This window comes from Euleptes europaea, chromosome 6, assembly GCF_029931775.1.
Source record: "Euleptes europaea isolate rEulEur1 chromosome 6, rEulEur1.hap1, whole genome shotgun sequence".
NCBI lineage: Eukaryota > Metazoa > Chordata > Lepidosauria > Squamata > Sphaerodactylidae > Euleptes > Euleptes europaea.
In genome coordinates this window covers 92092663-92117756 of record NC_079317.1, presented here as the reverse complement: position 1 = coordinate 92117756, position 25094 = coordinate 92092663, and the positions used below count along the sequence as shown (strand labels likewise).

Here is a 25094-nt window from a genome sequence, read left to right as displayed (position 1 = left end):
GATCAACCCGCCCACTCCTGTAACTTCCCCGGGTTATCTCAACGCTGAATTGTGCCGACTTAAATTTTTGGAGCTCTTGACCCTTTTGTGTCCTCTTGGACAAAGATAGTAGACAAAAGACTTTCAGGTTTACAGATTTCCTATCTAGGTTTCCCTTCAGACCTCCCTTTAGTAATGAATAAGACACTCATGGACTTAGAACGAAGGGACCATCTTGAACTATGTGGTGATGACAGAAGGAAATGCATACCCTCCTTCTGGGGACAGAGCACCCCATCTTTTCCAGTGCACCCAGATTATCTTGAATTCTTAACCATTCCACCTTTCACATATTTTTCTTCTTGGCCAGACATAATGCCTTACCCTTCAATGAACTAACCGGTGGATTTTTGAAAACCCCAGTCGAGCAGAGAGTCTGCCTGTGTGGAAAGGCAAAGACCGAAACACTTATCCATTTTTTATTCAGTTGTGATTTATATTCTTCTATAAGATCTTCTTTGATTACTCCATTGATTTCACACTTTCCTGTATGTTCTCGTGACTACCACTTAATCTATCTGCTGTCTGTAATGATAAGGCTGTTACTCTATTTGTAGTTTACTACTTAACAGCCGCTCTGAAGATACGCAGAAAGTTATAATCAAGTGACACCTACTCTGCTCTAGTTAGAGACCTCACCTAGAGTACTGTGTTCAGTTTTGGGCACCGCAATTTAAGAAGGATGTAGACAAGCTGGAACGTGTCCAGAGGAGGACAACAAAGATGGTAAGGGGTCTGGAGACCAAGTCCTATGAGGAAAGGTTGAAGGAGCTGGGTATGTTTATCCTGAAGAGAAGAAGACTGAGGGGTGATATGATAACCATCTTCAAGTACTTGATGGGCTTTCACTTAGAGGATGGTGCTGAGTTGTTTTCTGTTGCCCCAGAAGGTCAGACCAGAACCAACAGGTTGAAATTAAATCAAAAGAGTTTCCGTCTAGACATTAGGAAGAATTTCCAACAGTTAGAGCAGTTCCTCAGGCTTCCTTGGGAGGTGGTAAGTGCTCCTTCCCTGGAGGTTTTTAAGCAGAGGCTAGATGGCCATCTGTCAGCAATGCTGATTCTATGACCTTAGGCAGTTCATGAGAGGGAGGGCATCTTCTGGGCATGGAGTAGGGGTCACTGGTGGTGTGTGTGGGGGAGGTAGTTGTGAATTTCCTGCATTGTGCAGAGGGTTGGACTTGATGACCCTGATGGTCCCTTCCAACTCTATGATCCTATGAAAATGCACCATTTGCATACAGGGGCTCTTTTTGAACTGGAACTCTTTTCGCGACAGGTCAGAATTCTAATGCCTTGACCAGATCCTCCTCTAAAGAGTCCATGCAAAAGATTATGTCTAAGTTATCAGCTTTGTTATGTGTTTTTCCAGAGAACGTGCAGCAAAGATGTGCACGGGGCAGCCTCGATTCAACAAATGATAAAGTTGGCCATGCCCTTTGGTCCTAAGGGTATTGTGATGAAAGCTGACCGGCATCTAAGACTGCAAGATGCAGGCTCAGCATCTGCAAGACTTGTGGATCCAGGCATGCTGACCAGAATGCTCGCTGCGTTACTCTGAGCTTGCACTGTGCTAATTTTCCCTGCCTCATATCTCAGGTTTGACGGCAAACCTTCTGGGACTTCGGAATTGGAAGAGGACGAGGGCTTTAGTGACTGGTCGCAGAAACTTGAGCAGCGCAAGCAGAAATGGGCAGGAGAAGGAGCGCAAGAAGGAGAACAAGTGTGCCAGTGGAAAGAAGCCCAGCAGGCAGCCCCTACTCAGCGGGAAGAAAGGTATGGCGTGAGAAGGGCTCTCTAACGAACGTGGCAATGCGCTGAGCATAGGCCAGGCATCCTGGAAGAAATGCAGTAACAGGGTTACCAATAGGCCTGGACAACAATGACTAGGGTTGCCAACCTCCAGGTACTAGCTGGCAATCTCCTGCTGTTACAAGTGATCTCCAGCCAACAGAGATCAGTTCACCTAGAGAAAATGACCGCTTTGACAATTGGACTCTATGGCATTGAAGTCCCTCCCCTCGCAGACTTCGCCTCAGAAATCTCCAGGTATTTCCCAACCTGAAGCTGGCAACCCTAACAATGACCCATCCCCTTAATAGAGGCTTAAGATGCTGTAATTTACCAGGTGATGTTATTTACCTCCATGCTGTGAAGCTGCCCATGTCTACAAATTGGGCTCTCTTAAAGGGATGGGACATTTCTCTCCAGGAGAGAACCAACCTGGAGAGGTTGTATTCATGTATACGTGAAAGTAAGCCCCACTGAATTCAGTGGGGTTTACTCCCTGGTAAGTGTGCCTAATGTCATAGCTCAGGCCCAAATCACCCAGTATACTGTGAACCACTTCTGTTTTAACTTTTAAGGCTTTTTATTTTAGTATAGGCATATTTACATTGATTCATTGCCCCCCTTTCTCCCCAATGGGGACCCGAAGCAGCTTAGATTGTTCTCCTCTAATTTTATCCTCACAACAACCCTGTAAGGTGGGTTAGGATGAGAGTGTGCGACTGGCCCAAGGTACCGAACAAATTTCTGTGGTAGAGTGAGGATTTGAATGTGGATCTCCCAGACCCTAGTCTGAAACTGTTTGACAGTTGCGTGCTAGTTCAGTGGAATAAAAGGTAGCATTACCCACCATTCCACGCTGGCAATATGTTTTCTGCTTTTGTTCCAAGAAAGAAACTGAGAACTCTGATTAGTACACTTGTCAAGTGTGGGACATAGCAGGGTTTCCGCCTTTAACAACTGCAGGACAGGCAGAAAATCAACAGGTATGTTTTTTTTCTAACAAGGAGATGCAAAAATGGGAATGGCATATATTGGCTTCCTACCTGTTATGTTGCTGATAAAGGCAGAGCATCTGTGAGGAAACAGGACAAACCTTATGGTAAGGTAAATGCCCTTGCATTGTGCCTTATTCTACCATATCTCTGCCAACTTTCAAGAACGCTAAATGACCAATGGTGCTAAATGCTACCATCATTTAGGTAGCTAGGTAACACCCCCCTTCATCTGCCCTAGGCTTCTACAGGTGTTCTCTGTTTTCCCAGCTGAAACAAGCTCTCTTAGCCAACCAATCCTTAGATGCTTAGTGAGGGCCAGAAAAGGGGTTTGAGGTATGTAACAGCTTTCTATGGGTCATGGCTGCATATATAAACACAGTGAAAGATATGAAAAATGGACTATTGTTATGCCTTGTGAGACTGTGACATTTGTAATATTTATACTTTGTCCAATTAAGTTTACTTCTATGTAAGTGTGCACAGGATTTCAGCCTTACCTCCAAGGAGAGGTCAAGCATAAATTTCAGACTGGTAAACAACAACCTGTTTGGTTACCTATATTGTTCTCAGGTGACAAAGTAGGAAAGTGGTTAGAAATTATAAATGAATGTGTTCCTCTCCTCCTCCTTTCTAGGCCACAAATGATGAACATTGATATGAGCAGACAGCCTGGCTAGTTAACATATTTGTGGGCAAGAAGAAAGGTCGATATATTTCAATACTTCGACTAAATGTGACTTAGGCGCTACCCAAAACGTAACTGTGATCACATGTATGATTGGTTTTTTTTTTGCTTTTAAAGGGGGAAAAAGCATTGGTTGGCTTAAGAGAGCTTGTTTCAGCTGGGAAAACAGAGAATATTTGTAGAAGGCTAGGGCAGATGAAGGGGGGTGCTACTTAGCTACCTAAGTGATGGAAGCATTTAGTACCATTGATCATCTGGTGTTCTTGAAAGTTGACAGAGACATGGTGGAAGCAAGCATTAGTGGTTCTTCTAGATATTGGTGTGCTTTTCCTTCTTTTCCAAAAGGGTTTGTTGCCCCCAACCTAGAACTGAGAGTATTATGACGTAAGACAGGAAGAGGAAGCCTTTCTGTCAGTGAAAGGGTGCTACAGTTTCTGTCTAGACTCAGAAGCAATTTTTGGGTGCTAAGTGTGAAATCTTTTCAAGATAAACATTGAGATGTGTATTGGACAGAAGTCTATACTTAGAGGGGAAAAGGGGACTCTGTCATTGTCTTCTAACACCTGTCAGAAATGTAGGAAACTAGCGGAAAGTGTAGACTTTGTGGAAACTCTTGGAATTGCAGTTGAAGTCATTTTAGTCAGGGTCACTCTTATAATATTTGCATACAAGAGTGGTTGTATTGGATGTTATAAGCTTGGGCTGGAATTCTGTGTACGCTTACTTGAGAATAAATCATGTTCAACTCAGATTTACTTTTGGGTGAAGCTGCACTGTCTAGGACTTTCTATCCAGTTCAGTATCAGTAGAAATAAAGTAACAGATGGAAATCCTTCCTTCCTATCTCCTGATAGGACGAACTCTTATAGGGCACTTATGTGGCCTTGCCATATCAGCTGATGGTTCTGTTATTCTTGCATCTGCTCCATTGATATGGCAAACTGACCAATATATCTATATATCTATATCTAGTAGGGTCGTGCAAATAAAAATTGGTAAATTTTGGGTTCATTGGGCCTGATTTTTTCGGTAAACCCAGAATAAGCCAAATACCCATACCGGTAAAGGTGTATTTTGGCTTTATTTCTGGGTTTACTGAAAAATTCAAGCCCATTATAGTCTATGAGGATTTTTTCAAAGCTCCTGTGGGGGCATTTTTGGAGATAGAGTCACCAAATTTTCAGCATGGCTGCAAGGGACTCTCCTTAGAATGGTCACCAAAGTTTGGTGAACTTTGGGACGGGGGACCAATTTTACGGGCCCACAAAGGGGTCACCCATCTTCCAGGCATTTGCAAGCCGAGCTGTTCATCGGTTTTCAGGTTCAGAAGTTCAGCAGTTCCGAGGACTGGCAGAAAGAGCCGATTGACAGGCTGGCACCTTAAAATCTGGAGGCTCTGTTCATATCTGGGTTGCCTTACATGATGTCCATGCAAATTAGCTTCCAAACTGAGGGAAAGCTGCAGAGCCATGTAACTGAGCAATTGTCAATAGCCATACCCGAAATTTTGTGGGAATTACCTATTTGGCTTCGGGGAGATCGGTAAAACCAAAACCCGAATATTGCCAAAATGGCTAATTTTGGGTTTATTTTCAGTTCAGGTATATCGATATGCACAACCCTAATATATATGTGTGAGTGTGCGTATCTTGTATCTCAAGTGCAAGATGTCTATCAAGAAAATCAAGGGTTACAGAAGAGTGGGTTAGGGTCGGATCTGCTGACTGACAAGACTGCCTAGCATAACAAGTTGATGTTATTTTGCCTATGGATATCAGCAAAGAGGGGTGGAATGCCGATGGACAGTGAAATCTAATTCCTACACCTGATTAAGGGGGGGACTGCTCTAGTCCTCCATTAGTATAATATTTTGCAGGGAAGGCAATATGTGACTTGAATTTCATGTCAACTTTCTAACAGGTGAATTAGCATTTCAAGCTAGATGATGTTCGAAGCTGTAAGGAGAAGTTGTTTACTCTGTCCCTACATGCAGCACAGGGTGCAGAACATTTTACTCAAAATAGTCATTCTAGATTAATTTTGTTGCTAAATTGCTACTGAGGTACATCTTCTGTCATTGAATGGCACAGTATTTTTTGAATCCCTCTGAGGTACTGGGAAGTATTTTTTCCTGTTTTGAAAAGTGTGGAATATTCTCAGCTCCAAAAGAATTCCCAACTTCTTCAAATGGCTGGTCTCTCATAACCTGGATCCTTGAAGGGTCCTGGTACTTTAAACAGACGAGTAATGGGTACGTTTTGTGCATTCAAAGGCTGTCCTTTCTCCCTGAATTCTAATTCTAGGTCCCTGAGGCATTCCTATACAGAAGAGGACAGCAACCTAAGGGAAGCGGAAGCCAAGCTGGAGCAGGTCCATCTGGATCAGGAGTCAGATTCTCCAACCATCATCCGGTTTGGATGTGGGCCTTCAAATTTTCTGAAGTTTGTTCCTACTTCACCTTCATTCAATCAGAGCAATATAGAAGCAGAACTGGAGGGGCAGCAAAAGCTCAGTGAAGCAGTGGATATTAGAGAAGAGAACCAGTATACTGGATTTGAAGCGGAGAACCAAAGTGTTGTTCATGAGAATGAGCGTGAAGAAGATGAGAAAGAAAAGCAGGAGGTGAGAGCAACAACCCTGTCCTTTCCACCTCAATTCACTCTCACTTATATGCTGCTGATGCCTGGTATTAATTCAATCAAAGCTGTAGATCTAAACAAGCATTCGACTAAGGCTTAATCCTAGTAAATTTTCCATACTCCTCAAAACTTTTTTCCAGGTGCACCAACATAACGATGGGAAGGTTTAAGTGGGTGATGATTTTCTATTCTTATAGTCTTGGAACAGGCAGGCTAAGCTAAAAAGGAGTCAATAGGGCCATGTAGAAATGGACAGTAGGGTTATAGGGAGGTTAAATTCTGGAGTAAAATCTTGTGCTGCTGGTTCTGGAGGTTTCCAACTCTTTAATCACAAGACCGACGTAACCTGGATGTTCTGGTTGCTAATCTGGCTCACCAGGTTCAGCTGTAGAAGCCAATATGAGTACCCTGTGCAACTTCCATTTAAACTTGCTTGCTCTTTTCCTGCTGTATTGGTTACACACAGCATCAGCATTGAACAGCTTGAAATGCTGTACTGATTGCAGGCATACAGGCAATCTGTAAGTGCATTGGTCTCATGTGCAAGCAATGCCTTCTGACTTTGTCGACCACTTTTGTCTTCAGGAGAAGAAGAGGAGAAGGAATGAAGAGGAAGAGGCGCCCGGAAAACGTCAGAGAGCCCCAAGCTCCTCCAGCTCGGAGGAAGAGATCCAGCCTCCTTTGAGTCCTACCATAAAGGTACGTTTCTCCAAATGGAAGCTTTTATTCATGCCAGGATGGTTTATAAAATGGTACAGAAACATTGTTTTGTAAATGGGGGTGGAGGGCGGAGAAGTCTCCCAGCACACAATTTTTCTCTTCTCCCCCCCCCCCACTTCCTGGCTTTAGCTTGACACGTCTGAATTGGTAGAGATGTCAGTTTTATCTGTTCTATAGACCGCAAACTGAACTGCTAACAGTCTGTTTTATCTATTCTTTAGATCACTGAGAGAACTGAATCACTGATCCGCTCCATAGAGAGGAGGTAATTTCCACAGTATTGCTGTGCGATCTCAGTCTGCCCATTGGTTAAAAGCAGCTATACTGAAAACAGGTGTTGAGGCAAGGAACTGGACTGTTTACTTTCTGGTCCTATGAAGACATAACATACAACCATGGTTTGTTTTTCCTTACGCATGGTAAAACATTCTGTCTGAATACAATGATTACAATTTGCCACAAACTAACCAAGGTTGAGTATTATACCTGCAGTGAACAAACCATGGTTAAGGCAATTTCCCCAGTCTCTCTTGTCTAAAAGACCTTGCTGGTCTCTCCTAAAGTATGCTGGGAAGGGGTAGGACTTGGTTCAGCATGTTAAACTATGGGCCCTTCAACATCTGGGCTAAGATACCAAATCATGGATACGTAATATGTCTGTAGTGGTCCTTGCTGTATAAATGGGGTGGCATTTCCTGGAGGGACTAGTATGAACTTAATGGAAAAGGGATTGCAGAGTAAATGGTAGTTGGTAGGGTCTGTAGCATCCAGCCCTAAGTCCTCTTTCCACCAATCTTCTGTTCTGCTTCCAGTAACAGTGTGAAGAAGACCCAGGTGCCTCTCCCAGTTTCAAAGATTGATGACAGACTTGAGCAGTACACTCATGCCATTGAGGTGAGGTGAAGACCTTTGAGCCTGTTGATAACGTTAATGTTTGCAGTTTCCAAATCCGTTCTCCATGTGTATTCCTTTCCTTGTTCCTTCTCATGGCTGGATTTTTACATAACATGACAGAGGCTTTGAAAATCCAACAAAAGCCCAGTGGCCCCTAAAAGACTGGTATTTATTTCAATATGAGCTTTAAAAAAAAAAAAAACCCAGCCAGCCATTATTGGCTCCAAGACTGTGACAAGGTGGTAGAGTATTTTTACTACACTCAATCTTAGCCAAAAGGTCGAGAAGCCTACACCTTGGATCCAGCACCTGGCATTACTCTGCAAACATTATATTTAGTATATGCAGTACCATTCCAAAAGTGGAATCCTATTTATGATGTTGTGAGTGTGCCTAATGGACTCGCCAATACATGCAGGTCCCATTGCTATCTTATGCCCAATGACATACACTGTTAGACCAATTGTGCTGAACTTCAAGTGATGGAATTATACTGCCTCCTCTGCCAGGGGGAGGGGCTGTGGCTCAGTGGTAGAGCATCTGCTTGGCATGCAGAAGGTCCCAGGTTCAATCCTCGGCATCTCCAGTTAAAGGGACTAGGCAAGTAGGTGATATGAAAGACCTCTCTTCCTGACACCCTGGAGAGCCGCTGCCGGTCTGAGTAGACAATACTGACTTTGATGGACCGAGGGTCTGATTCAGTATAAGGCAGCTTCATGTGGTCATGTGTTCAGGGCCTGTTAGCCTTACCTACTTGTTCATTTTAGCTGATCTACTGTCACTGTTTTACTCGGGCAGGAGCAGCCGGGGAGGCCAAAACAACCCCAGGAGAAAGACCTTGACTCTGACTTGCCTGGGGAGAGAGGAAGGAAAAGCTTGTGCCTGCATACCTTATGCAAAGGCCACTAGCTGGCACCTGCCTGTCTTGCAGAAAGTGCAGGCTGTTGGCTTGTGGGGCAGGGTGTACTGGTTTCCATCTGCTTTGCACAAATTGTGGGGGGGCTCCCTCCTGCCATCAGCCCACCAGGACTTTCCACAGTGGTCTTAATGGCCAGTCCACCCCTGCTCTCATGTAGAAAGCTCTACGTACAACAACCTACTGGTGGCCTCCAGCCCAAAGAGTGTGCGGCTGTCTTCGACAGGGGACAGGGCCTTTTCATCCCTGGCCCTGGCCTGGTGGAGTAGTCTTCCAAGTGACATCAGGGCCCTGTGGGACCTTAAGGAGTTTTGTAGGGCCTGTAAAATGGAGCTATTTCCCCAGGCCTGTAGCTGAGGGCAGCCGCCAGTTGTCCATCATTGCTGTCCTCCCCATCTCCCCTCATAACTATAATCGATGGGGGTTCATCTGCTTGTCTAACCCACAGTGGCTACTATGTTGTAATTTTAATACCATCTTGTTTTATAGTTGTTACAATTGTTGGATTTTAATTGCAGTTTTATGATTTTATGTGATTTTAAAGGTTCTTACTCTCCCTGAGCCTGGTTGGACTGGGAATGCGGGTGGGCTATAAATATGCAAATTAAATAAATGTAGGTCTGACACAAAGGCAGTCACTACATTGGATGTGTTCAGGAGCTACTACGTCAAGGCACCTGCTTGCACTGTGGTCGACAAGCGGTGTTATCACAAAGATGCTATATACCAAAATTCCTGCTTTAAAGTCAATAAAACCACCTTCCCATGTGAGCTGAAGCAAGAACACAATTGTAGAGATACTGCCTGATTGATAGGGTTGCCAGCCTCCAGGTACTAGCTGGAGATCTCCTGCTATTACAACTGATCTCCAGCCGATAGAGATCAGATCACCTGGAGAAAATGGCCGCTTTGGCCATTAAACTCTATGGCATTGAAGTCCCTCCCCCTTCCGAACCCCGCCCTCCTCAGGCTCCACCCTAAAAACCTTTGGCCATTGGACTCTATGGCATTGAAGTCCCTCCCCTTTCCAAACCCCGCTCTCCTCAGGCTCCACCCCAAAAACCTCCGTGGCGAAGAGGGACCTGGCAACCCTACTGATTGGAGATCAGAGTAAACAGGATGTGATCCCAAAACCGGTGCTGTACAACTCCCTTAATGAGAGCCTAACTGGCAAAGCCTCTTACTCTTGCCCGTATGCTTTCTAGACTTCCAGCAAGACCCCAAAACCAGGCCGTCAGCTTTCCATTGACCTGCCTGCCAACAGTGCAGTAGTGGCCAGCGCAAAAAGTCTGTGGGAGCCTGGTGAGGTTGCAGTTCTCTCCCCTGTGAAGACAACACCCTCTAAGGTAGGACTTCGGGCTTTGTGTTCAGCACGTTTTTACTGTTATGGAAAGGCTAAATCTATGTGAAGGAATGGATGTGATAGCTGAAAAGAAGCCTTGTTGCAGAAAGGAAACGGTTTCAACATCATTTTAGTGCAAAGGCTCAGAATCAAATAGCATAGCAAATAATGTCAGTTATTGGTTGTTAAAAGCATTGTGACCTTTAATACATACATCTTATTAATACATAATACATTGGTAAAGGTCCCCTGTGTAAGCACCGGGTCATTACTGACCCATGGGGTGACGTCACATCCCGATGTTTCCTAGGCAGACTTTGTGTATGGGGTGGTTTTCCAGTGCCTTCCCCAGTCATCTTCCCTTTACCCCCAGCAAGCTGGGTACTCATCTTACCAACCTCAGAAGGATGGAAAGCTGAGTCGACCTTGAGCAGGCTACCTGAAACCAACTTCCATTGGGATCGAATTCAGGTCGTGAGCAGAGCTTGGACTGCAGTACTGCAGCTTACCACTCTGTGCTACGGGGCTCTTGTATTGAGGGTGTTGTAAATGTTAGTCTTGAGAAATGAATTTGCATTCAAAGGAAGAGTTTTTTTTTGCTTTTGAGTTGAAAGAAATAATGATGACTCTGTTTGTAGGACATTGTGGCTGGAGACATTGTGGGTGTGAGAAGCATTTGGGAGCAGAAAGAGACCCCAAAGGCAGATGGGAGTGCTAAGGTGAGGTGTTGTGTTTACTATGGGAGGGGGGAAGGGAACCACCAAACAGCGGAAGGAAATGGAGACCAGTAGCCGAGGATGCTTTCCTGTGACTTGAAGGATGCGTTCCTGTGGTTTTCCTTTCCTAGTGTGCAAACTGCTCATGTGTATCCGGTGGCCGCTTGACAGGACTAGACTGCTCTATGCATATCTACTTTAGCTTGGACTGAAAAAGTTGTAGGAATACGAAACTGCTTCCAAGGGAATTGGTCCTGCCAAACTGGAAAAGGGAATTATATTTTGTTACCCCACTTAATGAATCTCCTAAAATGCTACTCAGGGATTTACAATGGGGGAATGTAATCCAGCATTCACCCTTTGAAATTCACTAGTTTAATTAATAAGAAATGTTTTCGCGTAGAGTAGTTGTGCTTTTCTGAGTAATTTTGCTAGGCTCCTATTCTTGTGGAATGCCTACCTGTTACTAAAAGGTGCATTGCAAGAGTGTGGTCTTTGTACTATTTGACTTATCAACAAATAATCCTTGTGTCAGGCCTTCGTGGTTGCTTGACATGAGTAGGCTAGCCTCTGGCTCCGTGTCAAGACTTTGAGTCTCATGCCTGTAAACTCTGTGTACAGTTTCGTCCGTCCTGTTTTTCCCAGTTGTGTAATATTTAGTCTATGCTTCCTGGGAACCCCTTATCTCGGGTTTGCCTCGCTTTGTTTTGCTTTCACAGGCTAGAGTGCTTTTAAACATGTAACCTGCCTATGTATCGCCATTAGCAGCCTTCTTCTGTTTGATGACAGTCAGTTCTTTTAATCTACCTTTTTGCTCCTAATAAAGTATTATTGCTTCAGGACTACCTGCCTGGACGAGTTTGCTTGAGGGATGCTAGGGGTGGACGCCTGATTCTGACACCTTGTGGGGCCCTAAGTAGATGTTTGTTCAAATCATGAGCATTGGCGGGAAGTTAATCCAGATGTATCTAGTGCAATAACTAGACCCAAGATGTGTGTGTTAAGTGCCGTCAAGTCGCTTCCGACTCATGGCGCCCCTATGAATCAATGTCCTCCAAAATGTCCTATCTTTGACAGCCTTGCTCAGGTCTTGCAAATAGAGGGCTGTGGCTTTCTTTATTGAGTTCATCCATTTCTTGTTGGGTCTCCCTCTTTTCCTGCTGCCCTCAATTTCCCTAGCACGACTGTCTTCTCCAGTGACTCTTGTCTTCTCACAATGTGACCGAAATACAATAGCCTCAGTTTAGACCCAAGATAGATTGTTTTAAAATACTGAAAGCAAACACTTTAAAACAAAATAACTTGGCCAGTACTCAAAACCCATGAAAAGTGGTGAAATGGGAGGTGGGTATTTTCTCCTGAAAGTTCTCCCATTTCTTTTCTCCTGCTTAGGTCACACTTCCAGGCAAGAAGTACAAGTATGTGGCAACCGGACATGGCCAATACAAGAAGGTGTTGATAGATGAAGCCACAGAAAAATAGCCTGCTTGGGCTCGAAACATGTGGGTAGGTACTGCAGACAATGACTTCAAGCTCGTAGTGTGTGCCTTTAACCATTACTGCATTTGGACTCTCTTACGTGTACCACGCCATAACGCCATTTGACAGAACTTTCCAGCAATAGGTAACAACTTCTTATGACTCAAAATGACTATACTGATCTGTCTGAAACAGCAATCGCATAATGTGCTGTGAGGAGAATTGGGAAGCTTGTCAACTTTCTGGCAGTGATGTCTGACACACACAAAAAACAGGTTTTTTCCCCATAGAAATACTTTATTTAATCTATGTACACAATGTTTATAAAAACTGCTGTCATCTTGAATCCGGTGGCTGGGTGTTATGGAAATTGCATTGAGAATACCGGCTATGGAAGGAAATCACTAAGGGTTGCTATAATAATCTGCGGAAGGGTTCTAGTAACTGTTAACCAGGGACTCAAAAAAAGGTGCCCAACTCACTTCTCCCTTTCTTTTGACTACATCCTACCTCTCATTTCTCAGTTCTCGACCTTGGCTGCATCTCTAGCACTTCACACGTTTTCCGTTCAACCTTACCTCAAAACAGCGGGTGTGTATTTCCTTACCTGTTATCTGAGGCCTTATCATGTCTACATACTTATTCTTAGTTTAGACTTCCCACACATCTGAGCCGTCACTGGATAAAGAGTGTGTATAAAACCTCAGCCTTACTTTTCATATTCATTTTAAAAGAAAAGGGGGTTTGATAGTGAAAACCAGCCCGTGACCTACATCTGATGTGTGTAATCCAGTATTTAAAGTTCGTAAATTACAAACCCTGGGCTTACCAAGTTTGTAATTCATACACAGTGTCCTCAGATCCTTGCCTTTTCTCATCATTTCAAATTCACCTCCTGTTAGGTGGCAGTAAGGATTGTGGGGCTTAGAATTAGTGAAGACATGAAAGTTCAGGAGATAACTACCTATGAACACTTTATGTGTCCAAGGAGGGGACATATTCTCGTTCAGTGCTGCTAGCATGAATAGGGTTCAAAGTGGATGCACCAACTGGAAAAAAAAACATGTATCTCTCCAGTGGATGGATTCTGGCTTGCTGCAGAGCTCTGCTTTTGAGACCTCTCATGCTCCGGCTGTAAAATAGATGGCGGCAAGAACCCTCTGCTCTTCCACACCCCCCACAGTAAGACTGAAGCTATCTGCCTGCAGTAAATACCCCATTTGCATCTTCTTAAGAATGCCTGTAAACCTTCTTTATAAACTCTTTAAATGTTTAAACTTTGCACACGCGACTTATATGTACTTTAAAACATTAAAGTGATTCAGTCACTATTCACAGCAAGCAGAAGTACTTAACACCCATCTTTTTCTGCCATTTCACAAAAAAGTATAGCTAGAGATCCCATAACTACCCCCTCAACAAAGTTTACAAATTCAAAGCAGACAGGGCATTAAGTTTTTTTAAACACATTCCGACGTGTGACACAACAGTTCTTGAAAGCAGTAGCAATACGTATATTAGGATCTCTTGTTCTCTTCAAGTAATGTTGGTGATGCCTTAAAAAATTCTCTCCCCTCTAAATGCATGCAGGTTTGTTTTTGGTTACCGAAAGGGGGCTGTTAGTCCACTTACCAAGGGATGCATTTCCCCCCTCGTTGTTAGTAGAGAATGCACCAATTGGGAGGGAATGCCTACCTTGATATGGCCACAGGACCAAGGCCCGCTCCAGGTATTTCACTACACCAAGCATAGTAGCAGTTGTCATGCAGGCCAAGCCTCACCTGTCCCTTTCTTATGGCTATCTGGAAAATGAACCCTAGTAATACTACTGGCACCTCTGGGACTCCCTTTGCACTTTTGGCACACGTTTGTGATGCACATTGCTGTCTCCTCCTGCACCTCTGCCCTTGTCAAACGGGGTCTGAAACAGCCACTTGACTTGGTTGAATAGTCACTCTCCCCGCCCCCCGCCCCAGGAGGGCATACCCTTGACACACACGTGTGCATATTTTCCACCTTGGAGTTGAAAGCGGGGGAAAGGGCTAAATGGAGCTATAGAATGTGAAGATCTATTGGTCTTCTTTTGGTCTTTTATGTTAATAGGTGACTGTAATGCGTATTCCTTTAAACGCAGTTGCTTTTCCACATATTGCTTTAACTGCATTACGAACAATGCTTTTTTTGCATTCTGTACTGAGCATAACAGTAAACATCTGTATCTCCCGAATGGGTAACTTCAAGACTTATTCCACCTGTATTGTTGTCATATTCCTTTTGTAACAAGGCATAGTAAGCTACTTAATCCTTTGAACATCAAAACAATGGCGAGTGGCCATGTTCCATTATTGGCATAGTATTTTAAATGTTCACTCTTGGTCTCGGGTGTATCCCCTTTAGTTCAGTGCAGGCATTGTGGAAGTAGGGGACGGGCCATGGCTCAGTGGTAGAGCACCTGGTTGGCATGCAGAAGGTCCCAGGTTCAATCCTCAGCATCTCCTGATAAAGGGACTAGGTCAATAGGTGATGTGAAAGACCTCTGCCTAAGACCCTGGAGAGCTGCTGCCAGTCTGAGCAGACAATACTGACTTTGATGGATCAAGGGTCTGATTCAGTATAATTCAGCTTCATGTGTATGCTTGGAACCCTATTAATAATAGGCCTGTTTTTAGCCAGGAATGAATGGGCTGTTTAATCTTTTTCTGGCATTTCAGATTATGAGGGGGCCAAACTTGACAAGATGCTTGTTTCTTGTGTGAAATCCAGCAGCGGAAGTCACAATCTAAAGTAGAAGACCTGTGTGTTTGGGAGGAACTTGACCTTCTTCCTGTTCCCACCCCCACCAATTCCCTCTCCATCTGAGCTACTTTTTATGGAAAGAAAAGCACTTTGGAGCAAACACATAATGGGAAAGGGTCAAGGCATTCCTTCCAAAGGGTCATGTGCTTCAATTGCAGCTGCATTTAGTAAAACCAACCAGGATAACCTCCTTGTGACTGTTACGGGTTGTTTGGCCTTTAACCGCTGTTGCTGAAGAACGGGACACAAATTTCAAGCTTGCTTCAGGGTGGTACAGTATTCTGTGACATAACACAACGGCTGCTCATTCTTCAACAGAGTTTGGAAGCTACAATTCATTTCACACTTCTCAAAGCATCCGTGTCGAAATAAAAGCTACAAGTACAACTGTATAGAATCAAAAGGGGAAAAAAACAAACCTCACACCAAGTCAGCTTGTTTTTTCAAATCTGAGGTTAATGCATGCCTGGAGAGAGTGAACCACGTAGCTGCTCAAAGCTATATTACAGCAGAAAACAATGCCCTGTTTAAGACAGTAATGTCTATTCTAAATTGATGCGGCTGTAGTTAAATTTGCTTCTCTCCAGGGCAGCACTGCCATACTTCATAGCACTATTTACACAAAGCAGTAAGAAGATCTGTACAATTCTTTTTTGGTAATTCCCTTGTTGTATGATAACTGGGGTTGCAGACTCCAGGTTGTTCCTGAAGATTTGGGGTGGAGTTTGTGGAGGGGGAGGCCCTCAGTGGCTATAATGTTGTAGAAGCCACCCTCCAAAGCCACCATTTCCTTCAAGGGGACTGATCTCTGTAGTCTGGAGATCGGTGTTGCGTGAGGTATGTCTGGCACCTGTCCCAAACTCTTGTCCTCTGCTGTGATTTCAGCTGTTTCAGGGTCACCTTCCCAGGTCTCGAAATGGTGCCAGAGCTGAAACACACTCTTTTTCCCTGGCTGGACAGTTCTGTAACAGCGAACCTTCCAGCCGCCTTCCTCCCCGGCCATTTGGGAAACTTCCCTATTTATATACTCCACCCCCTTTCCCTCATCATCCAATAGGACCCGTCCTATCCCACATCCATCATTTAGTTGACTCCACCCTTCCCTGCAATTGCTATCCCGATGCGATGCAAGGCCTGCCCATGAGCCTTGATGATCCCTTCCCCAGCACCCTCGTTCCAGCTGGGAGTCATTATCCCTCTCTGTGCCTAAAAGGATTGGTGCACCCAGCCCATTCTCTTCCAGCTGCCTCGATCTGCCTTGGCTCTCTAAGGCTTGAAGGGGCATACGGTATGCAGCCTAGGAGTGTGGGGCAAGCACTTTCCCTGGCTGCTGCCATGCTGCACCTTCCCTTGGGGCCTGCCCATCCATAGGGTTGCCAACCGCCAGGAACTAGCTGGAGATCTCCTGCTATTATAACTGATCTCCAGCCGATAGAGATCAGATCACCTGGAGAAAATGGCCGCTTTGGCAACTGGACTCAATGGCATTGAAGTTCCTCCCATCCCCAAACCCTAGGGTTGCCAGGTCCCTCTTCTCAACTGGTGGGAGATTTTGGGGGCAGAGCCTGAAGAGGGCGGGGTTTGGGGAGGGACTTCAATGTCATAGAGTTCAGTTGCCAAAGCGGCCATTTTTCTCCAGGTGAACTGATCTCTATTGGCTGGAGATCAGTTGAATTAGCAGGAGATCTCCTGCTACTACCTGGCAGTTGGCAACCCTACCAAACCCTGCTCCCAAAACCTCCTGCCGGTGGCGAACAGGGACCTGGCAACCCTACCCATCCAGCAGGTTGCCCGGGTTGGCACTCAGAGTTGTGCCAAATCTCTTGGCACTTAGTGACGTCCTGGATGGTTGTTGTTTCTCTTGTTGGGCCTTGTTTCTCCTAAACTCCCAGGTAAGGGGGGAAAAGTCCCATTGGGAGGACTGGGGAGTAGAGTTGCCAACTTCCAAATGGTGGCTGGATATCTCCCACTATTGCAACTGATCTCCAGGTTGCAGAGATCAGTTCACCTGGAGAAAATGGCTGCTTTGGAAAAGTGGAATCTATGGTACTGTACTCCATTGAAGTCCCTCCTTTCCCCAAACCCTGCCCTCCTCAGGTTCCACCCCCAAAACATCCAGGTATTTCCCAACCCAGCGCTGACAACCCTACCAGGGAGCCAGGCAACCCCAGACAAGTTATAATTCTGGGAGACCTCCAGGCTCTACCTGAAGGCTGGCAGCCTTATGACTATTGTAAAATGTTCTAAAATTGCAAGAAAAAAGTAATCTTAAAAACTACTCGAAGCATCTAAGAACATAAGAACCCTGCTGGATCAGGCCAGCGGTCTGTCTAGTTCAGCATCCTGCTTCACACAGTGACCAAACAATTGCTCTGGAGTGCCAACAATCAGGGTGCAGAGGCCAAGCCCCTTTCTTCAATGTTGGCTCCTAGCACATTGCTCGAATTGCTTGATGTAACTCAGGGGTGGGGAGCCTTTTTTCCGCCAAGGGCCATTTAGATATTTATAACATCATTCGCAGGCCATACAAAATCATCAACTTAAAAATTAGCCGACTTGGGCGGTCCTAGTAGCTCCATAGCTCACAACTCTTCTGCAAGGGGGGGGGGGAAGGTTCCTTTTCTTGGCAAAACAAACACACATCTGCATTGAATAGAGGCTATTCCTGTCCATGGGAGGATGTGGATCACCACTCTTAGATCCTACTGAGCTAGAGATCTGCCAGGACCCATGAAGGGCCAGACCAAATGATTTTGTGGGCCTTAAATGGCCCCCAGGCCTGATGTTCCCCACCCCTGATGTAATTGGTGAGCTCCAAGGCTATGATTGTGAAGCACACAGAGCTATTTCAGCTGGAACAAGAGAACCCTTTTTGCCCTCCATATTTTAAGGTGCTTAAAGGATGGTGTGAACTCACTATTAATTGCACCCTGCTGCCATACAGAGGTTAAGAAACTCCAGATCACTATGGGCACTATCACACATGCTGTATAATCCATTTTCAATCCACTTTGAAGCTGGATTTTACAGTGTGAACTAGCAAAATCCACTTGCAAACCACTGGCCATTTATGCACGGGGAGATTTTGCCTTGAATTTGCCGCTCTCTACATGCACATTTTCCTCATCCAAATTCTCAAAACTCTGCACAGGGGCTTATTGTTGAGTGTTGAGAATTTGGATGAGGAAAATTTGCATCTGGAAAGCAGCACATCCAAGGCAAAACCTCCCGTGCTTAAATGGCCATTGTTAAAGTGTACTGAAAGTGGATCAAAAATGGATTATTTGGCATGTGTGAAAGTGCCCATGTAATCTTTCCAACCGCCATAAATTGTTCGCACACAGTCCCAATCCGTGACTGGACTCACACTTGGCGAACCAGCTGATAAAATACAGCAGCGCCTGGAAAGTACTGTGTCAAGGGTAGAAATGGCTGTCTACCATTTTTGCATGCACACACTGTTATGTTAGCTAGCTGAATTTTGCTTGTGTGTAGAGGAAAATGATTGCAAATGGACCCTAAACCTGGTATTTGAGTGTGGTTCAGCAGTAGTACACCTGGACTTTGAAAAACTCTTTCCTCCTCTCTGCTCAAGGTTGCTTCTGATTTTCCCACGCTTTTGTTTTGAAAATACAGTTTCCTTTCCCTAGATCTAACCGCCACTGGCTATCCATCAACCACTTCACACTTGAAAAAGGGGAAATGGAATTTAATTTTTCCTTGACACTCTAAAGAGAAAAGGTGCCACATCTCTCACGCAATTGACCCATCCACTTGAGAGGAAAATACCTTTTAGAGAAGTACTGTAAGTAAAAAAAAATATGGCTGTAGATCTGTACCTGGTCTATTCTAGTCACGTCAGATATGCTTGAGCTATGGGACATGCTCCCAGGGAGCTCTGCCAGATTAATGCTGCCATCTCTGTTCCACAGTGACATGGATTCCTTCATCTGTTTTCTAGCTGCGGCCCTAGGCATGTCCCCCCAAATGAGTACTGTAGCAACAGCCCTAAAGGGGGAGGCAAGCTTCTCATGTCAAGTAATTGCTAACATTCTTCAAAGGAAGATGGGGAAAATCCCAGGCCTCCTGTGCTCTTGCAGGGCAGAGGTATCAACAGTGCTTCTTACAGCAGGCTGACAGCAGTGTTGCAAATAAGATGGGAGCCATAATTTAATGAGGTGCCTGGGCTCATCATTTGTGGCATAAAAGAGCCAACTTTTGTATAAATTGCTAGCCTGGCTGCCTTGACTCAGTTTCTCTTACATGAATAAGGAGGATTTTTCTGTGGTATTAAACCATTTGGTTGAGTTTTTTTAACTCCATTTCTAAAAGACAAGGACCTCATTATGGTTATCTGTATCTTGGCAATCACTCAAACTCATTATTGTAATCCATTAAATAAAGTTCAAGGTAGCGTCGTCTTAAGATCCTGTAGCTGCCTCAGAATAATACTACTTATCCTTTTTATAGGGGTATAATACAAGGAGTATATTTACAGTTGCCAACCTCCAGGTACTAGCTGGAGATCTCCTGCTATTACCACTGATCTCCAGCCGATAGAGATCAGCTCATCTGGAGAAAATGGCCGCTTTGGCAATTGGACTCTATGGCATCAAAGTCCCTCCTTAAACCCTGCCCTCATCAGGCTCCACGCCAAAAACCTCCCGCCGGTTGCAAAGAGGGACCTGGCAACCCTAATGATACAACAGTTCTGCAAAACAATGCCTGTACCCAATATAGACAGGGGGGAAATGCCAGCCACCATATAGGATATATACAAAAAGTGACTGTGAAACTGAGTATGTACAATATAGTTTCTAATGTCCTTTATAAGGTATCAAGGTATCATAACATTCAAAGTTGGCTTCTTGAAACTGAAGAGTAAGATGGGATACGATCGTTTCAGAGTCTTCCTCAGTCCCACTTATATCACACACTTGTTCAAATTCAGCTTATTAAGTTTTTCACAAGAAAGTTCCCCACGGGGATAATGGCTGCAACCGCTACAATATTCCAATTGTTCAGTAATCTCAAATCAGGATGTCCATCCTTTATTGCAAGCGGTTGTTCAGCAATTTTCTCACAGCATCAAATAACAAGTTACCATGTTCCCAAACAGGATACAAGTTATCCCCGTGGGGAACTTTCTTGTGAAAAGCTTAATAAGCTGAATTTGAACAAGTGTGTACACTGTTGATGATATAAGTGGGACTAAGGAAGACTCCGAAACGATCGTATCCCATCTTACTCTTCAGTTTCAAGAAGCCAACTCTGGATGTTATGATACCTTGATACCTTATGGACATTAGAAACTATATTGTGCATACTTAGTTTCACAGTCACTTTTTGTATATATTTTCACTTGTTGTGTGCAGCACATCATTACAACTTTGTTATGCTATGTCAGTGTCAGCATTTTCCTGTAATAATTTCTTAACCATTGGTACCAGTACAGAGGTGTTCTTTTTGCAATTGCCATATAAGATATGGCAAAAAAAAAGGCCAAGAATATTCTGTCCACTACAGAAAAGAAAGTAGGTCTGGCAGGATATTCTTCTAGTTTGGCTCAGTACTGTACACCTAAGTGGGTGTCTCCTTAGTGAGAAAAAACACTAAACATCCAGAGGCTTGAAATGGCTGGCCAGCTTAAGACCTGAAGACCATTAAAACAAGACCCAAGGAGAACATCTTTCCCCCTCAGGCGTCTCTCACTTAAACCACGCATATACATTTCTAGGTCCCTTGAAGGGTTTTATTTTTTTTCCTTAAACGATTCCCTCGCAGTAAATCTTGTAATTATCAGATCTTCCCGAACGAAGGAGAAGGGGTTCATCCCTTTCCTTCAGATCCCCACCCAAATGCAGTCCTGTTAACGCAACGGCGATTCCTCGGGTGTTTTGCACTGGATTCGGCGTACCTCAAACAGAGTAGTAATCTTTGTCATGGGCTTGGATGCCAGCTCTTTAAGCTTCCGCGCATCAAAGCGAGGCCTGTGGAGTAAAAGGGGTAAGCGGCGCCGAAACGGGAATGTCCCGTCTCTCCTGATTTCCCTTTCATCTCGCTGCTGCTTTTTTGCTTTGCTGGTCATCATCTGGTATACAATGGCATCCCACATCTTGATGGCTCTTGACTTGGTTATCCGCTTGTCCTGACCAGTGTCAACTTGGGAGCCTTGTGTTCTCTCTGCTCCCTCCTCTTCAGACTTGGTTGGCTGGGGTTCTGGGACTGGAAATTGAGGCTCTTCTGAGTCTATTATCAAATGCTTCTTGAGACGAGACCAGCCACTAAGCTTATTTCTGGGGGGCAATGCTGGCTTAGGCTTTGGTAATGTACCTTGGAAAGTAACTGGTGGTGGCAGGCTCTGTTCACGCCTAGCTTCTGGTGAGAGAACATGAGTGATGGCTGTTGATGGAGCAGGCATGGCTGTCTCTGGCATGATGTGCTTTTGAGATCCATTGGGAGTTGCATGTCTCTGAGCCTCCTTGTGTGGTTCAGGGCCTCCATCACTTCCTGGCATCACAGGCCTACTGACTTGAGGAGCTGGGGATGTGACCACAATCTGCTGTCTGGGAACATGCAGTATTGCAACTGTCGTTCTAGTAGGAGGTTCAGGGGCAGGAGCAGGTTCAAACTTAGGAGTGATTGGTCTTGCCTGGCTTGAGAAGTATGCACCTGGTATCTGGCCTGGTGGCGGATGTTCTTGGTGTACCTGCGGGTGAAGAGGTGGTGGCCTGTCTTCACTACTAGGATATTTAGGCGATTGTTGTAGCAAGGGGCTTGCTGCTTGCATACTATACATGGAAGTATGGGTCTCTGCAATGTGAGCAACCACTGCGGGGGGTTCCACCACAGGTATTAGATGAACAGGAGGCTCAGGAGAAAAAAGCACAGCACTTGAAGGGGACCGTTGTGCGTCTGCGTCTGACTGTGGCTGCCCTCTGAGTGGCCATGAGGGCTCAGCAGTGCTCGGTCTCTGGAGTGGTGATGGGGCAGGGGAGGAGGTGACCCTGAGATGCTCCGAAAGGCTTTTCTGCTCTGCAACGGTGAACGTGAAGGGCTTGCCTTTGGGAAAGGGGGAAGAAACGTGGTGGATAACAGGTCTGATGGAAAAGCGGGGCGGGAGGTTGATGGTGAGATGTGTTGCCATTTCTGTAGGCTTCAGAGGGGAGGAGCGTTCACTGCGCTCCAGGTCGGGGCTGGCTTCACTCACAGGGGACAGACTGGATCGGAATGATGTGGTTTGCTGGGCTGATAAGGTTGCTTTCTTCTTTGCTGCTTTTTTCAAGAGTCTCTGAAGCTTAAGATTGTCTTTTCCAGGCTTTGGCGGAAGAGGAGGGGGTGGCATCTGTGGATGAAGCGAGGCTGGCTCATAGGGTGGTGTTACAGTAATCAGCATTTTAACCCCCTGAAAGAGAACAAAAATTTCCGTTTTTAAAGTTTAATATTTGGGCAGCGTAGATTCTTGTATGATGTCTACACACAAGAAGCATTAGGGCTGCAAACCTCCAGGTAGCACCTGGAGATCTCCCGCTGTTACAATTGATCTCCAGACAACCAAGACAGTGTGAGCGAAAAGGATCTTTGGGTCTTAGTAGACCAAACACTGAACATGAGTCAGCAATGTGATGCGGTAGCTTAAAAGGCAAATGCGATCTTGGGCTGTATCAACAGAAGTATAGTCTCCAGATCACGCGAAGTGATGGTATCGTTTTGCTCTGCTCTGGTTAGACCTCACCTAGAGTATTGTATTCAGTTTTGGGCACTGCAATTTAAGAAAGATGTAGACAAGCTGGAACGGGTCCAGAAAAGGGCAACCAAGATGGTGAGGGGTCTGGAGACCAAGTCCTATGAGGAAAGGTTGCAGGAGCTGGGTATGTTTAGCCTGAAGAGGAGAAGACTGAGAGGGGATATGATAACCATCTTCAAGTACTTGAAGGGCTGTCATATAGAGGAGGGTGCCGAGTTGTTTTCTGTTGCCCCAGAAGATCGGACCAGAACCAACGGGTTGAAATTAAATCAAAAGAGTTTCCTTCTAGACATTAGGAAGAATTTTCTAACAGTTAGAGCGGTTCCTCAGTGGAACAGGCTTCCTGGGGAGGTGGTGAGCTCTCCTTCCCTGGAGGTTTTTAAGCAGAGGCGAGATGGCCATCTGTCAGCAATGCTGATTCTATGACCTTAGGCAGATCATGAGAGGGAGGGCACCTTGGCCATCTTCTGGGCATGGAGTATGGGTGTTTGTGTGTGGGGGGATGTGGTTCGGAGTTTCCTGCATTGTGCAGGGGTTGGACTAGATGAACCTGGTGGTCCCTTCCAACTCTATGATTCTATGATTCTAAGATCAGTTCACCTGGAGAAAATGGCTGCATTGGAGGGTGGACTCTATGGCATTATATCTTGCTGAGGTTCTGCCCCTCCCCAAACCCTGCCCATTCCAGGATCCACCCCCAAAATCTCCCCAACCCAGAGTTGGCCACCCTAGTTAAACGCCCTTTTTACCTTGTGAGATAAAGTTAACATGAAGAACAGACATTTGACATGAATAGCTGCTTAAGAAAACCACATCGGAACTGCTAAACCACCTCGCATCCCTCAAATAATGCTTTCCATTTAAGTTAGTTCACGCATGGGAGGAAACCTAAGTGTTGAGAAATCAAGTTATGTACACATGCAAATATGAGCCGGCCTTTAACTCCACTGAAGAATAAAAATATTAGACAGCTGGGATAAAAACTCTATTACAGGGGTGTCAAACTCATTTGTTACAAGGACTGGATACGACATAAATGTCAATTGGTCGGGCCAGCCCGTATCGCCTTGCCAGGCTGTATCAAGACTGGGGGGCGGGTAGCTGCCTCAACGGGCTTGCAGCCCGGATAAGAGCTCTCAAGGGGCCGGATCCAGCTCACGGGCTGTATGTTTGACACCTCTGCCCTATTATTTGGCTGAAACCCTTACATTGACTTAATGGATGATCAGTGGCTATTTATATTCACACACCATCTGACATTCTGCTCAATATACAATTCTATCCTTAACGATGATCTTTGGCCCAAGCTTGGAGATAATAGCAAACCTGTGCATTTAAATACAGGTTTGCCTAACCCACATGTAACATTTGGGGAGTGTGCTATTGTTGGGGTTGCCAACCTCCAGGTACTAGCTGGAGATCTCCTGCTGTTGCAACTGATCTCCAGCCCACCGAGATCAGTTCACTTGGAGAACATGGCTGCTTTGGCAATTGGACTCTACGGCATTGAAGTCCCTCCCCTCCCCAAACCCCGCCCTCCTCAGGCTCTGCCCCAAAAACCTCCCGCCGGTAGTGAAGCTGGCTACCCTAGCTATTGTTGAGTCCTTCACCCTCTTTCCACTCTTACTCCTGCATCTTGTCTTACTAGGGCAGACCCTTTCAAGTCTGCCCAGGACGGCAGAGAAACACTTGCAGGGAAAGAGCTGTGAGGACAGGAAAGCAGTGGATGGGTTACCATTCAGCATTTCCATCCTTGTGCTTCTGCGGCCTCTAAAATGTGCCCTCTCCTGCCACCAGCACTCTTTCAGAAGACCACAAACGGAAGCAGCCACAACCGCACCAAATGCACTCTTTATTTGTTGAAACATTTATACTCTGCCTTTCCTCGTTGTTCAAGTCAACTTATACCCATTCTTGGTCTCGCTTTTAAAATACGTGGCAGTAGTATAAATTCCAAAGCCATTTTAAAATTGTATTCAAGGTATGCAAATATGTCACAGGCATCTAGTAGTAATCCTGTTTCGATGTGAAGCACGAGCACCAGACCGAGGACAGGTATCATGAGTTCTGGACAACTAAGACAAGTGTTAAGATTAACATTAGGAACAAGATTATGTGTTGAGCAAAATACCAAGTGGTATGCTAATCTAAATACCCCCTATTAAATCCATGTAAGTAGCTCAGTCAGCTGACTTAACTGGAAAAAAAAGTATCCACAGCTATGATAGAGAAGTCTCATAATTTCTCTCTGGAGTCATCAATTATCTGAGGAGGGGTTATATCAAAACAGGAAGATAACCGGATGCCTGTGACATATTTTCATGGTGGTGGTGGAA

At 45.1% G+C, this 25094-nt stretch overlaps 2 protein-coding genes across 2 annotated transcripts in view; one reads left to right on the top strand and one right to left on the bottom strand.

The window, feature by feature from the left end:
• Positions 1 to 25094, top strand: part of LSP1 (lymphocyte specific protein 1) — a 69812-nt gene that overhangs the window by 34663 nt on the left and 10055 nt on the right. Inside the window, exons 3-10 of the mRNA XM_056852143.1 lie at positions 1638 to 1814; positions 5813 to 6131; positions 6734 to 6847; positions 7090 to 7133; positions 7681 to 7762; positions 9884 to 10024; positions 10659 to 10739; positions 12129 to 12242. Coding sequence (XP_056708121.1) covers positions 1638 to 1814; positions 5813 to 6131; positions 6734 to 6847; positions 7090 to 7133; positions 7681 to 7762; positions 9884 to 10024; positions 10659 to 10739; positions 12129 to 12218 — 1048 coding nt within the window. The 3' untranslated portion in view covers positions 12219 to 12242. The remainder of the gene's footprint in view (positions 1 to 1637; positions 1815 to 5812; positions 6132 to 6733; positions 6848 to 7089; positions 7134 to 7680; positions 7763 to 9883; positions 10025 to 10658; positions 10740 to 12128; positions 12243 to 25094) is intronic.
• Positions 20868 to 25094, bottom strand: part of PRR33 (proline rich 33) — a 33520-nt gene continuing 29293 nt past the window's right edge. Inside the window, exon 2 of the mRNA XM_056851956.1 lies at positions 20868 to 22416. Within this exon, the coding sequence (XP_056707934.1) occupies positions 20881 to 22407 (1527 nt within the window). The 5' untranslated portion in view covers positions 22408 to 22416 and the 3' untranslated portion in view covers positions 20868 to 20880. The remainder of the gene's footprint in view (positions 22417 to 25094) is intronic.